At 40.7% G+C, this 16,236-nt stretch overlaps 1 protein-coding gene across 3 annotated transcripts in view; it reads left to right on the plus strand.

The window, feature by feature from the left end:
* Window positions 1–3,375: 3,375 nt before the first annotated feature.
* spock1 (SPARC (osteonectin), cwcv and kazal like domains proteoglycan 1) overlaps window positions 3,376–16,236 on the plus strand; it is a 90,401-nt gene continuing 77,540 nt past the window's right edge. For 2 of the 3 annotated variants that reach the window (XM_029442372.1, XM_029442374.1), the window contains exons 1-2: window positions 3,376–3,548; window positions 4,137–4,274. In XM_029442372.1, coding sequence (XP_029298232.1) covers window positions 4,140–4,274 — 135 coding nt within the window. In that variant the 5' untranslated portion in view covers window positions 3,376–3,548; window positions 4,137–4,139. The remainder of the gene's footprint in view (window positions 3,549–4,136; window positions 4,275–16,236) is intronic. The other variant, XM_029442373.1, reaches the window with a different exon arrangement.

Genomic DNA, 16,236 nt, shown 5'->3' on the forward strand with positions numbered 1-16,236 from the left:
TGCCCGAATGACGGAGGCAAACATCAAAGCCGATTGGTGGGTTGTTTCTAAAAGAGTCAGATGTGTTTAATGTGTTTACATGCTGAATTTTATCCCATTATTATTTGGATGCCAGATTAGTCCTGTTTTTAGATCGGGCAAGTCAACAACACATTCTGTTTACTGTCACTGAAGTCCTTGATGAGGAACTGATTAGGATACGTACGCTGTGTATAAAAACATCTATCGGGATGCTGAGACATTTATACTCTTTATCCCATTTGCTGGTGGCTTTCATGCTCTATGAGTTTTCTCTTTTCATCCTATGTGGAACGTCAGATGTATGATTGGATTTACAAAATGCCCCCAAGAGCACCCGGCAGAAGTGTGCATTGTTGTGTGATGCATATGCTACATTTTGGCAACATTTTGAAACTTGCACAGTGGGACAACCCCGACAGATATCATCTTGGAAGGCTGATATGCTTTATGAACATGCTCCATTTCTCAGGCAGACTGACGGAGCTTTTCTCCGGAGTCGCTCAAGTGGAACTGAAGTTCTCATGCACACGTTAAGTTACAGACACATAGCTCATTAAGAAACAGTCTATCACACCCCACTGCTCACTTTCAGACGTCAACCCGCACGCTTTCATAATCTCGCTTATCTCCCACACACACACACACACACACGCACACACACACACACACACACAACTTTAATTCTGTTTCATCAGTCTTGTATTCCTTCTCTCCTCCCTCCATCTTGTCTTTTTACCATCTGCATATAAGCCACTCGACACTAGCCAAAGGATGAATGCTCGATCTCATTTCCAAGTCTTCCAACTTTACCCAGATTAGAGAGAGAGAGTGTTACCGTTTATCACGAGCTGCATAACTATTAACATATACTGCATATAAATGTCTTGTAAGAGCCTTTAAATGTCAAAATCAAGTGTCTCATAATCATTCAGCTCGTAAGCTGTGTATTAGACTTTCCAATTCCACCAATCACACAGCACTTGACAGCATAAGATGGCACAGTGAGAGACATGTTTTTAAAGAGGAGAGTCATTTTCAGCTTGTATTATGCAGACCACTTTTTTCCATTTGCTTTATGATGTTGATGTCACTGTTGTATATGATCAGGACAGAACTGCAGTGCTTTTTTTTTAACAATAAAGACAGTTATAAAGATGTATGACAATAACAACAAGCTGTTTAATGCAATATTACAAGATTTCTGGACCTTAAATCCCCATGAGGGGATATGGGCTGCCAGAATCTTTACTACATGTCATGACTGACTTCCCTTATTGATCTAGTTAGCTAATATCCAACTAATCTTAATACTTTTTAAAAAGAAAAATGTTCTCCCTTAAATTGTAGCTTCAGGTAAAATACAACATATTTTGTTTTGGGTGCAGATAAAAATACAACCAAAACTCAATGTAGAACTTAAAAACAAAAGGTGACATTTCTTGGTTTCCTATTTTCTCCAGCTTTAAAATACAAATTAAAATATAATTTTAATAAAATGTTTTCCAATTTTTGTTTGTTTTGCTTTTGTCTCTTTGAATCATTTAAATGTATAAGCCATCGCCATGGCTGTGTTGATCTCATACATGCTTATGCATATGTAGTCATGGTTAAATACATTAAGTATTTTGTTTAGTAGCTTTCAAACACTTGATCTCAGATCAGAAAAAAAGGTATTGATAAACTGAGAACTAACTAACATATTTTTGTATTATGATACATGACAACAAACTGTTAAACATAATGTTAATGATTAGTTCCTCATTATAAGTGAATCTGCATACTGACCTAATGCATCGGACTGATTAACTCTGAATCAGCTGTTACTTTAAATTAACTGTAACCAATAACTACAGTAATAACAACTTTTATATTATGTACATATGAGTCACTGTTTTTATACTCAAAGCTGTAGTCCTATTAAAATCTAGTGGAGAAAAAAAGAATATAGTCTCTGATGTGTTAGTTGTTTTTCAACTTAACAGCTGGAATTAAAAGCTGTCAGCACCATGAACAGCTCCTCCACCCGCAGCGTCTAACAGCTTCATTAAACCTCACAGGCCTGCTGGACAATCTTGCTTTGTGTATTTTGAAGACACCAACAGAGACCAAAACACTAGCAAGGCTTGTTCATGTGATGAGCATCCTGCATCCAATTAATGCTTAAAACTTCACATAATGCAGACAAACATTAAACAAGTACAATATTTCATAAATAAAGGTTTAGGTTTAGGAGGTCACTTGACCGAACATCACAATTTCCCACTGCAGCAAACACAAGTAGAAAGTAGTGGGTAGAACTTCTTTGTCTTTAACTTGTTTAATTTTTAATGAGCTCTGATTCTGCAGGAAGAACAGGAAATAAAAATAAAAATGCAGTGCTGTTTGATCGCTGAACATTGGGTGACAAAACAATCCACGCTCTTTAAAATAACCAATAAAATATAGATATAAAAATATAATAAAGTGTTCCCGAGTTGATTTATACCGATAATACTTTCTACAAGTACAAGCAATACAAACGATAATTGTGATTTCAGCCAGAATAGTTAGAATGGGATTTTATGTGAAACTGAGGGAGATGATGAGCTGTACCAAACTCCTGCCTTCCCCTGTGCCAAAACAAGTCTATAAAGCAGAGTTGAACTGAACCACACATAAAGGAGAGTGATGCCACTAGACAGTACTCACCACAGACCCCAACACTAGCGCCAAAGCTTTAGTGAACAACATATCTTCTCGCTTAACTCACACATCCAGACACACATTATGCAAAAAGCGACAGATAAAGAGAAACAAGAGTGCTGCCAACACGAAGAAAATCCAGAGAGAGTATAAACAGAGTTACAGAGTAAATATTGAAACAAAAACTGTTATACCCCCCCTCCCCCTCCCCCTAGTTATGTGGCCCATTTGTTTTCATTGGAAGAAGGGCGTTTCATGTGGCTTGCCTCTGTCCATGGTGCTAAAAAGCGTGCATCACTCAGCTGTGGGAACTAAAACTGGAGAGGTTTCAGAGCTGATTTAATGCTTTATGTATCCTAATTGTATTTACTATAGTGGACACGAGTTTACGTTCCACAACAGAGGCGCGTGACTAAAATACAATGTGTGCGTTTGTACACCCCAGAACAGCGCAGTGACACGGCTCCCAAATCCTGCTCGTGTGTGAACATAAAAAACCCCCTGCTGAAAATCAATGACACGGTGTGTGCGTATTGGAGAGAGAGAGAGAGGGAGAGAGAGAGAGAGAGAGAGGGGGGGGGGGGAGAGAGAGAGAGAGAGAGAGAGAGAGAGAGAGAGAGAGAGAGAGAGAGAGAGAGAGAGAGAGAGAGAGAGAGAGAGAGAGAGAGAGAGGGGGCGGTGTCTGATGACCGAGGAGGAGGAGAAAGCTCCCGGTACGATCGTCCTCTCAGCTCCCTTTTTGCCGTCAATCCTACAAGCAGTGTTGGGTAACACCGGAGTGCCCGGGCCGTGGACTTATTTTCTCTCGGGAATTGGACAAATTGGACACCAACAAACTATTCCAGGTAGGTGAAGCACCGATACTGGCCGTCAGTTGGCTATTTTTTATAATTATTTTTTAATCAAAGAAATATAAACTGTTAATGAAAGTGAGTAGTAGTCGACTTTCATTGTGCTGCTGTCGCTGGATGTAGGAGAAAGCAGATGAGACGCCAAGACAAAGCTCCGTGCGGGCGGCAATAGTGTTGACGCCGCTAATTGCTTTTTAAATTGGCCGAGGAGAAGCTCGCGAGCTAATCGTTTCGCGGTGCTCCATCTGCCGCGGTGACAACTCTCCAATGTTTATAATCCGATTATAAGAAGGGGCCAGCAGTTTAATAAAAAATGAGCACTCTACGGTCACAAACGGTGGTTCGTTTCGCTGCTTTTGTTTTTTACATTCTATTCTGACATTCTGACACATTATGCGTCACAATATGAGAGTTCTGTGTTCTGTAAAGTGCCCCATCTCACTTCATCCTGCTCTTCTAACTCTTTGCTGTATCCTGCTCTTCCTCGGAATCTGTTTTTTTTAACACTCTGAATGACTCTATTTTATCTCATGTTCCTCTGTTTGTTTTTTCTCCCTCTCCACTCTCTGTCTTTGCTTTCAGAAGATGTTCTTCTTTCTGCTACCTGTCGTGGCTCTCTTGCTGTGCAGAGAAACGGCGGGCTCCGGTAACAATAACGACAAATGGCTGAGCACCGTCGCTCAGTACAACAAGGACAGATCCTGGAACAGATTCAGAGACGTGAGTTTTAACTGAGAGACACAACATCTCGGCAAAAGGGGCACCACGATTACTTGTCTGTCTGTGTGTGTGTGTGTGTGTGTGTGTGTGTGTGTGTGTGTGTGTGTGTGTGTCAGAGAGAGAGAGAGCGAGCACTACGCCCTTGATAAACCCTGTGAGTACTTGACCACTTGCCAGCAGGCATAATCCACCTTGTTGAAACTCAGCAGGTTCAGATCCTGGTTGAAAGAGAGACGGACTCACACAGGGAACATCAGCCTTCTTCATATGATAAAAACAACTTTTATAGCTTTTGATTTGACCGACTGAATGATTTCCCCAACCGTATTGACTGTTCTTACTTACCAATGTGGACATTAAGAAATGTCCTAACTTCATTCAGTAGTTGTACTGTAACAGTGGGCTTTTATAACTGATCAATGATTTTCTATCTCAAGGCAGAATCAGAAGAAAGGAGTTTGTGCTGTATAGCTATTAGTCCAGTGACATTTCATAACAAACAGAACAACCTCTGCAGTAATGGCTTATGTTTGGTATGTCTACCTTTCCTGTATGATTCCTCAGAAAACATACAGTAAATGTAAAAGTCTATAGTCTACACAGGCAGCTAGTGCACCCACGTGTAGAGATATGTGTGTAGTTCAGATCATTTGACTGTAGGTCAACTCACTCAATGTGTTCTCAAGTCAATACAGCAGATGGATATTTATGCATAAACATTTGTCTTACTCTTGTATAAACTGCCATGATTGTTTGAGATTTGGATCAATGTTTGAAACCTTGGTTGCTATAGTTAAAACATCTATGAAATGCTCCAAATAATGGCCTTTAAAGCCAACACTGAAGAACTCAGTGAATACAGTAGGTGCTTCATATCAACATGCTGGAAGTCACTTTTCAGTCGTCGCATGATTCTCTGGTGTGACACCAACATGTAGGCCTGATTATTATGAAATAAGAACTAAAGCATATATTCAACCAGTTGCAGACACATTGTTCAAACCCACATGTTTTCAAAGATACCACATAGATCAGGCAGCATCTTGGGGGAAATGTGTAATACAATGATGCACAAGATAGCTACAGTATTTACATTTAATAATGGTGCAGCTATAAAAAATAAAAAAAGCATGCAGTCTTGGGTTTGGATATTTCCTTCAGTATAAAGATTATAAAGCTTCTATGGAGACCTGGAAGACAATGCATTGCTATGCTGCAAGAATGTGTGACTCTAACAACCTTGCAGCTTTGTAGGGGGAAATAAAGGGGTTGGTTGTATTTAGACTGCATGCATCATGCACATAATGACTTCAGTAACTAGGTCTGTCCTCCACTGAAGAAAGTCTTAGTTTACTAACACACTAACACACTAGTCGATTTGTTGATTAAATCGACAGATCTGAAAAAAAAACTGAGTTCTCCATAAAGAATCAAGCAAAATCACCACACTAAATCTTGTGTTTACCAGAGATGTGCACAAATCATTCAGCATAAAAAAACAGAAAATTGTATTAATTGACTAAATAAATCTTAGTCAACTAAGACCAAAACGACCAATTAGCTGACAAGTTGTATCAGTTTCTCTTGGTATTGGGACAGACTTAGGACAAGCTTGTGGGTTGACTTCCACAATCTTACTCTAAGCTCTGGCCTCAACTGGAGGATGAAAACAATGCTAAAGTAATATTCTCCGGTTTAACCAGTTGTCATCTGACTGATGGTGACAGTAGTGTAACCACTGGCTTTCTATTTTGATACCTTAATCTAACATGACGATGTCCTTTGCTGCTAACATGTCCTCCAGAGATTTATGTAAACAGTAGGCTTGCTCTGGCCTTATTTGAGCTGGCCTTCCCATACAGTACTGGATCAGCAGTGTGAGAGCCCGTATTAGTCATGTCTGTATACGCTCAGCCTGGGCTCTACTACCTGCAGTGTGTGTGTGTGTGTGTGTGTGTGTGTGTGTTTGAGCGTGCTGCACACTCTTTATTTCTCTCTGCGGTCTCCTGTGCAAGTGAAAGTCATTAACAGGAAACTGTAGTGGAGGGCGGAGGACAGGAGCGGAGAGGGGAGACGGAAAGGAGGGGAGAAGAGGAACAATGGATAGAGGGAAAGGCTGTGACATTTATGTTTAATATTTCAAGCAATGCTACCAACCTGCTGTTGTGCTTGTGTGTGTGTGTCTGTGTGTATTGTCTGCCCTATCACATAAGGAAACCTGCTGGTCGCAATTTGTCTCCTGCAACATTGGCCGTCTTTTTTCCCCACTGTGTCTTCTTTCCTCCTCCATTCTGTCTTCCTTATTTCTCTCCTCCCCTCTCTGGTACCAAGCCCTTTAATTTCACTGACAGCAAGACCTTAGATTATGAAAATGTGTTTCCGTGTGAGTCAATTTGAAACTACAAAACAACCATTCTTGCAAACATCTAAAATTGATGATTGTAGATGTGATCATGATGTGTTCAAAGTCCCCTTTTACACTGCGATTTTGTTGACAGTTGGGGAAAATTTGTGCTGAAATCATTGGTCGTCAAAACATGGTCTTAAATCGTGCTGTGTGACACGTCCATGACATCTTATATAGAGTTGTGGTGGCCAAAAGCAGGCTGCTTTAAAATATTGAAAATTTAGGACCAAATTCCCAACAATTGTCAGGACAGACAGACGAGGACCCAGGAGCGCAATTTCGACATCAAGGTTTTATTGAAAACACATACACACACACACACACAACAGGGCCGAATGAGGCACGGCAGTAGTACAGTTCAGGGATATTCTAAACTCGTAGTCGTAAGGCGGAAGGCAAGTCGGGTTTACCGGGGCTGGAGATCAGAGTAGTAGTAACAGATCAGGAGTCAGAGTTGAAGGCGGCGGCGGGCGGGGCGGGCGGGCGGGCAGGCTTTCCGATGTAGGCTTGCAGATGATCTGACAAGTGTGGACTGAAAAACAGGGCTTTCTATACAGGGCATGATGAGTAGTAAATGCAGTGCAGCTGGTAAGTTAACGAGGGTGGAGCAGAGACAGGTGGAGGTAATTGAAAACAATTAGTGGTGTTACCAGGCAGGGAGAGGGCTCATGACAACAATGTGACGACGAATGTGCAACGACCCACGTTTACAAGGAATACAATATAGTGGTGAGCTAGCATAATATTTACTTTTGCCTTAAGAACATACTTTTGTTGAAAGTCTTTAACAGTAAGATTTATGAGAACTTTAGTAAAATAAATAAAAAAATATATGAAAAATAATATCTGATATTTTTTAGAAATGATTTATCCTTTTTTATTCAAGCATCAAGTGAGCTCCATTATTAAAAGTATAAAACTATGTTGATTTGATGGCCACCAGACTTGAATCTTGTTTTATCCTTTACATCCTGAACATGTAAAGCAAAGTTTATAACAAACCTTCAAGTCTCTCTGTCACTCATTCTCATCCCCCCTCCTCTTAATTCTCATCGAGTCATGAACTCCACATTCTTTTATCCACACTTCTCTATATCCCTCATTTTCTTCCTCTGTCTCTGGAGCTGTGAATGACCCTGTGCTTCCTCAACCATGGCCCTCTCTACCCCCACTCCCCTCCTTCTCCCTCTGCCCTCATGACTCCTCCTCTCTGCTGTTCTCCCCATGCCTACCATGTTTCACTCTGCATCCCTGATGGGCCACTTGCTCCCTCTTGCATAATGTATGAGCGTCCATTTGTTAGCAGGGGAGCTGGTGCAATAGTTAAAACAGTCAAAGTTCAGTTTATCTTGAAAACATAAGGAAAATAGGATTTGATTAATTTCATTGCCTCCACGCGTTCCTAACAACTGGACTGTTGGAAGATATGTGTAATGTAGACAGAGGCAGTTTTATTCTAGTTCACTTCTAATGAGGAAGGACACGTATTTGAAAAAAAAAGTAAATGTCCCTCATTACCATAACATTTTGTCAGTTCAAAAAATAAATTTCTTCAATGAAAACAAAGCCAGTGTCTTTGTTACTTTCTTGTATACTTGATGCAGACATGCATTTCAGCTAGTTTGCGCAAACAAAAGGACACATTTGGGGAATAAATGACACATGTTTTGGTTTCAGACTGAAGTTTGTAGACAGGCTTGCTGGCTGAGCTAGTCTCATTGTGTCTGATTGGTTGAGTTGTCTTCTTTTATTTTATAGTGCTATATGGATGGTTTGGAGCTTATTCAGGATCTAAATGTTTTTGACCAATTAAATAGTTTCTTAATCCTAAAATGAGCTTGAACATCTTTGTTGCTCTTTTGCCAAATCACTTGTGGTTATTTATGCCAACAGTATTTTCATTTTCCTGAGGTTAATCACCACTTTAACTTTCATGAGATTTTATGCTAATGAAGTATAGCTGCAGTGAATGTACACACATTTGTATGCAGCGCTGACTTCGAGTGTGTTTCTGTTTCAAGCATACCTAGTATATATCTATGTACTGACTGAGGGAGGAGATGTTTATTGTAAGCCTGCAACTGGCTCTTTATGTTGACTACATTAAAGTATTCTGGTCAGGACAAAAGTGAATATAGAGGCATATATGGAATAGTGGCATAAGCAACTGCAGTAAAACAAAACATCGTATTAACCAATAGAGACTTTAGTGTAACTACAGTGATTTCCACACTGCCTCTTTAAAATGCTGGTAATGCATTTGTGCTTTCTCGCTCTCCTCTGATTTACAGTCAATATATACAGTGTGTAAGATGAGTGAACCTGAGGATACTTTTCATGAAGAGTTCTCACAGCAATAGACACCATTTCTAAACGATGTGGCCTAATAACTTCACCTCGTTCATCCTTTGCGTCAAAATTGCTGACCTCAATTTTATGTGGTCTCTGCAGTGAAAATACGGATAATTTAGAACTAAACTATTGGACAGTTTAGAGAAAGGTTGGACAACAGCATTTTGAAAAGCCTCTGGTATAATTGCTTTTTATACAGCAGTGAAGTCTATCAGATAATACTGCACATATTATGTTGTGTGTATTTTTGCTGAGCTGGCCGGTTCAAGCCAGTTCTGCTATTGTGGCCTGAGCGAGCTTATTATTGTTGGATTTATGTTGTGCAAGGAAATGATTGGGTAGTTTGTATTGAGGTAAAGGTGCAGTAAGCATTAGTGTCAGTGAGTCGGTGTATAAGGCGAGCATAAGTTTGATCTACGTTGTAGAGATCGGGACCTGCTGATGTCATGAGTCTGATCAAATATCTGAGATGTCAAGCAAGCGACACTGACCCACACACTTTAGCCCCTTTACCGATGGACAAAATACCCACTAGCATCAGTGTTTTGTCTTTAGTGGGAAAGATTACAATCGACATTCATTCCCGGGATAAATTAGAGTTTAAAAGAGAGTCTGAAGAAGTTATCACCGTAACATTTAGCTGCTTTCTACTGTTCACCAACCCTGTGTCCGGTGCCGGTCGGTGAGTCCATGACGTCTATTTAAAAAAAAGAAAAGAAAACCTGCATATATTTGCAGATTTGGGTGGAAAAAGGGTATTACTTGACTCAGCATGTCTCGTTTTGGGCTGGTCTGTTGAAAGCACAGAAAGTTGGCATTGGATGCTCAGTCAGACTGTTTACTCAGTGCACTCACTGTTTACTGTTGAATCAGATGTTTATAGATTTTAATCTTAATTTTGCCAACATAACCAGCCCTTGTGTTGTCTCGGGTGGTCTTGTATCTCTTCTCCTCTCCTGCGTCTCTTATCATAATCTCTCTCTGCAGTGACAGAAAGGCTGTCATTGCCATTCAGGCAGACTCACTTCTATCCTCCCGAGGAGGGAAAGTTCTCTTCTGAGCCTGTTGTTTGTTTCTCCTAAAACAGGCTTTTCTTGTCCCTGTCCTCCTTTCCTTCCTTTTCTCTCGTTTCCTACTGAAATCCTGTCTTTCACCCTGCTTGCATGCTGTCAAGTTTACAGAATTGCACTAAATCTTATTTGCGAGGGACATCGGATGTGTGCTGCATATTTCCTCATACATTTGTGTAAAGTCGAGCCGTCTCCAGACTGTCAATTCATTAGCTGGTGGACCTTGTGGCAGGTTGAAAATGACAGCGAGCTACAAACCGCTGTGTATGTGTTTGCGTGGTAGCGTTGCGACTATGTGTGTCAGAGCGTGCGGCCTGTCTCAGCTCAATCGCATGGTGACAATTAAATGCTGTCATCTTTTATCATTAGTATTCACTTTTCCAAGACGACAGTCTCTCCGGGACTGCCAGTCACCGGCCCCCGCTGTCTCTCTTTATCAAAACAAGTGGACCGTGTGTGCATGTGTGTGCACAGCAAGTGAATATGTATAAATGTAAATGTAAAAACGTGTTTTTCTGCAGTGGTTGCAGCCTCAGTGACACTGGTATTTTCATTTCAAAGCTGGCCGCTGTGGTATCTTGTATTACATGTTTTTCCCTTTTTCATTTATGGAGGAGAGGGTTTTGCTGAGCTTGCATGTTGTTTTTTTTCAGCCCCACTCTGACTCACGGTGAACACATTCCCACCTGGGAGCTTCCTGCTGCATCCATATTAACTGGTTGTCTTCTGTTATGTATTATGTTTGCACCCTGGTGTGTTTGTGTGTGTCCTGATTGGCTGGTTGCGCACCTGAGGGGGAAGGGCGGGGTGCGGTTTAGAGAAGCAGCTTAGACGAGACAACCCATGGAGTCACCTTCACCTTCTCACACACACACACACACACACACACACACACACACACACACACACACACACACACACACACACACACACATAAACCCTCTGAGTGAATACTCCCCTGCAGACATACAGTATTTCCGTCAATTAAGCGAAGACTTGGGTGAACACCTGTCATCCTTTCGTATCTCTCCTTTGCTCTGTCCTCCATTTCTCTTTCTCCTCTTAAGCTGCCTCTATACCTTCTCTTCATACCGTTATCACCTCCACTCTCGTGGCTCTTCCCTCCTTCGTTTTATACTCGACTAATTCCTGATGAAATAGTTCCCTTCAAAATAAACCTTCTCACTCTCACGCGTTCTGCTCCTTTCATCCCTTTTCCTTTTCCATGCTTTCCTTCTGCATGCATACTTCTCACTCTGAGCTATTTATTTCAAATGAGAAAATGCTGATTCTAATCTCTGCACTGAAGGAGATTTTTCTGTGTCATGCAGTACCCCTTGAAACTGACTCGTGGAAAAATGTTGCACATCTCTCTCCCGCTGCATGTGTACGAATGCCCATCCTCCCCGAGGCTCTTTGAGAGATCGATCGGTAAATTTACTGGGCCTGGTAACCCTGATTGGAGCCTTGATATAATCAATAAGAGTGTTAAGAGGCAGAAAGACACACACACACACACACACACACACACACACACACACACACACACGCACACACATTGAAGGACAATTCGGTCACAAGCTAGACAAAGGTCACTGCCCCCTATGACCAGGATAAATAGGTTTTGAGTGTGTGTGTGTGTGTGTGTGTGTGTGTGTGTGTGTGTGTGTGTGTGTGTGTGTGTGTGTGTGTGTGTGTGTGTGTGTTGGATGGTAGAACAGAGAGGGAGAGACAAAGCAGGGGAGCTAAAGGATTGCCAGTGCAATTTTGGCTGACGATAAGAAATAGGAAATGGAAAAAAAGAGAGATGGTCGGAGAAGAGAGGAAGAGGAGGAGCTTTCATGTAAAGCCCATCAACACTGTGGGCAGAACAGATGGGCAGACGGAGGATGGAAGGATGGGAGAAATGTGGAATCCATCATCAATAAAACATGTGTGAGTGTGTGTGTGTGTGTGTGTGTGTGTGTGTGTGTGTGTGTGTGTGTGTGTGTGTGTGTGTCCGTGTGTGTGTGTGTGTGTTCCATTCAGTTTTGTCATGGCAGCCCCTCCAAACTCCCCCCTCTCTCTCTCCGTGGGGATTGTCCCTCTGTTGGTCTATTTGGCGCCGATATGAAGCGCTCCCGCCAAGCTTTTGATTCTTTAGAAGAGATGCTGTCTGATTTGCTTCTTATGTATCAAGATTTACCAAGACAGAGAAACAGCTTCAGACCATTGGGAAAAAAATGCAATACTCAACCAATAGTTCTGTATTAGGAATCTCTTACTCAGAGCAATAATTTATTAGAAAGCAGATATTTTAAACACATGCCAGTGTTGTTACTACACTGAAGTAGAGAACACCTTGTCGCTATTCTAATAAGTGGGATTGCATTAGATCACTTATGCTGCACATATGGAACTGATACTTATGTTTAGCTACCAGCATTATTACCTTCAGTACTCTACAGTTAGAGGTAGGTGATATGATGATATATACTATGATATTTTACACATGTGTCGACCATCAGATAATTTGCTATGCAGTTTGTACTGAGGTAGATACCCCTTTAATATCTCTGTACGTGTTATATCATTGCTGTTTTAAATCAATGAACAGAAATGCTTTATAGCAATGGCCTTTTTGCCAAGCTAGTGGCGTGAATCCACTGTAGGGATGTGGTTGGTCGGTCTCTAGGTACACCACTTAAACAACTGGATGGATGGGCATGAACTTTTATACCGACATTTATGGTTCTTCTCCTCTCCCACCACAAGGTTGACATTTTGTTTTTCTTTAGTAAAACTATTAGATGGATTGCTACAGGCATTTATATCCCCCCCAGGATAAATTGTAACTACTTAAAATAAAATGTTGACTTAAGGAATATGTTATATGAAAAGTTAAGGGGCCACACTTTGCATGTAGTGCCGTAATCAGGTCAACATTTACATTTCATTATTTATGAACAAATACCTGAAATATTAATTCCATCAGCTACAGCTGTGCTTTGTGTTTAGTGTTTAGCTAATGTTAGCAGGTTAACATGCTGAACTACAGAATGACAGAGGATTGTATCCATATTGCTCACATCTACCTATAATATTATTTATTCATCTGTTGAGTATCTAATCAACGCACAGCATCGTCGTCATTAATATGTTAACTTTTGAAAAATAAAAGGATTAATCATTTAGAAGGCTATACAAAATGTCAAAAATAGTGAAAAGGAGCCCTCGGTGACGCATACAAATGTCTTGTCACAATGATGTCACAATGATGAAAAGCATCATATGATCCCATAGGAGAATGTGAAACCAGTGAAACCAGTGAAAGTTAGAATGTTAAAAGTTCCAATAAAAAAAAACAACCAAAATTGTTGTTGACTGATTTTCTGTCAATCATCTGAATGATTATTCAGCTAATCAGATCTGCACAGAAACAGATTCACTCTATAATGAATTTCCACTCTTAATATGCCATTACCCTGCCTGCAGTAGTGATCCATATGGCTTCAAGCTGTATACTTCTTTTTCATGGATGTCTGCAGCTGTTAGAAAATCTACATTATACTAATGACTTTCTAAAGCTTCCTGTCAACATATGCCTGGAATATTGTAGGGTTTACGTATGAACAGAATTGTGTATAGTTTAATGCATAAAACATCCATAACTTGCTTTGAGCATTATGTCTGTGCGTCACAGTGAAGATATAGATGCATACTCTATATGTCAGAATGGTTTTGTACGTCTTTGTGCTTCTGTTGCCACTGCCATTAATGAAGCTGTCACCCCCACTGTGCGACTCTGATCAGATGTTACTTCCTCGGGGGTTTGGCTCCCTCTACGTCTCTCCATATGCCAGTGTTGGAATTGTCTCTAATCTGTTTTATACGTTGAATCTATAAGCAGAGATGAGCCATAGCAGCCTTATTTGCTTGCTTGTTACTCTGTCAAATAGGAAGTCTGTACCAAATTTCATGACAACCTATCCAATTCAAAAACAACCAAAAATGTCAACGTCATATAAGTTGTGAATATGAGACACAAACATATATTTATCAGCGTTGTTGATTTTATTTTTCACTCACAATATTCATCTTTATGCCGCCAAACTCAAGCAACATGTTCCTCTTATCACTACCATGTAATGAGAGTACGCCTTGTGTTTTATAAAGCATCTTTGGTTGATTGTATGTGTCTGCCTCTACTGGTTCCCTGTAATCATACAAACAACATTCAAGTTACAGATATCTTTTTGGAATAAAGTGTTGGGCTACGTATTGTGTTTCGGAGACAGCCTAATCAATTATGTGATGCAGCAGATTCACAAGAGGAGCATCTTACACAGATCACATTTGAAAGTAGCCTTCCCAACCTCGAGTGTCACAGTGTGAAATAAATCTTTTTCACACCTCTCCGGTCCTCCTTTCGATCAGTGTCAGCGTCGGTCCTCTCCCTCCCTCTCTTTCTTTCACTCTGATGTTTATAGTCTCTACACCCATGTCAGATTGAATTGGTCATTATCTAATTTTACCCCTGAGGGAAGGGATACAGCTACTGTTTGTGTGTGTGTGAGTGTGTGAGTGTGTGTGTGTGTGTGTGTGTGTGTGTGTGTGTGTGTGTGTGTGTGTGTGTGTATGTGTGTGTGTGGGGGGGGGGGGGTCTTGTCTCCTTCAATAATTAAAGAGGTGTCTGCTACTGCAGCTCATGTGATGCTCCTCAGAGAGAGAGAGAGAGAGAGAGAGAGAGAGAGAGAGAGAGAGAGAGAGAGAGAGAGAGAGAGAGAGACTGATTGACACAAAGATCCGGCAGATCTGTCCCTTACAGCTTTTAGTGCCTTTCCATATTCGTCACTCCATCTTTTCCTATTTTTCTGCAGCTAAGTATCTCTCTGCTGCACTCTTATTTATGACACAAAAACTCTTGGGAATTGTAGGTGATGTCAACGAATAGTTAAGCCTTGAGGGGTTGAATGAATGCTGCATGTAAAGTCATGGATTCCCTGCATGCGTGTGTGTGTGTGTGTGTGTGTGTGTGTGTGTGTGTGTGTGTGTGTGTGTGTGTGTGTGTGTGGACAGTTAATCCAATAGCCCATGGGTAACGTAGTTAGACAGTGTTAGTGTCTCTGAAGACTTCTGGAAACTAAATGAAACTGAACTAATTGCTTCTTCTGACAGTCTTTTCTGTGAAGCGCTGTTTATAATAGTTTTTGTCACGTCCTAGTGGTCTAAGATCATATTCGTGCAACAACCTTTGTTTGATTCAAGCTGTTGCCTGCCATCCCCTTCGCTCTCTGTCTCCCCACATTTCTTGTTTCTCCCAAAAATAATAGGACTAAGAGCACAGCGGTGGTGCTTTGCACTAAATTCTAACAGATCTTAGGCTAGTATGTCGGCATTGGAATTACATTTGAGCACCATGTTGTTGCTGTCTGCTCGTAATGGAGAAGAATCCAGTTTACTGTTTGTTCTATGCTGGTGTGCTTCTGCTGAGTGGGATGAGTGAGTTATTTCTGCTCTGTGTTGCGGTTCAGAAATGAAAAGTTCAAGTGGATAAAAACAGCATTGGACACAGTGTTCTACTTTAACCCCTCAGATGGATAGACTTCATCTGATCTGGGTGGTATTGAAGTTTTAGCCTGTCAATGCTAACTTCACACGCATTTTCGCTGGCACTACACATCCACTCTCTAGTCACATGCCATGGTGTTGTCAGAGTAACAGCTGGCTGGACGTCCTGTTTCAGGCTGACTTTCAAATCCAGAGAGACACATGTAACCAGATTTAAGGCCAGATGGTGTTCTTTATCCCTTGTATCCTATTTAAACTTTTGATTTTGAACACATACCTAGATACAGGTTTGAAGGAGAAACTTTAATAATTCGTTTGGTGATGACATTTGTTACAGTATTTTCAGTGTAAATGTAGTAAGAGAGGAGTAGTTATGAGCCGTGTGCCTGGCGTAAAATGTAATATGTAGTATGAAATGCAAAAGTTATAATTTATTCATTTAAAAATTGCATAGTATACCAGGATTGAGTATAATAGTTACATTAATGTACAAAGTATCCTTGATAAGATAAGATGAGAAAGCATTTGCACTTGAAGCACAAATCTTGATCCTGCTTTAAATCAAACTCAACAGTTATTTATT

The sequence above is a fragment of the Cottoperca gobio genome, chromosome 10, assembly GCF_900634415.1.
Source record: "Cottoperca gobio chromosome 10, fCotGob3.1, whole genome shotgun sequence".
Classification (NCBI taxonomy): domain Eukaryota; kingdom Metazoa; phylum Chordata; class Actinopteri; order Perciformes; family Bovichtidae; genus Cottoperca; species Cottoperca gobio.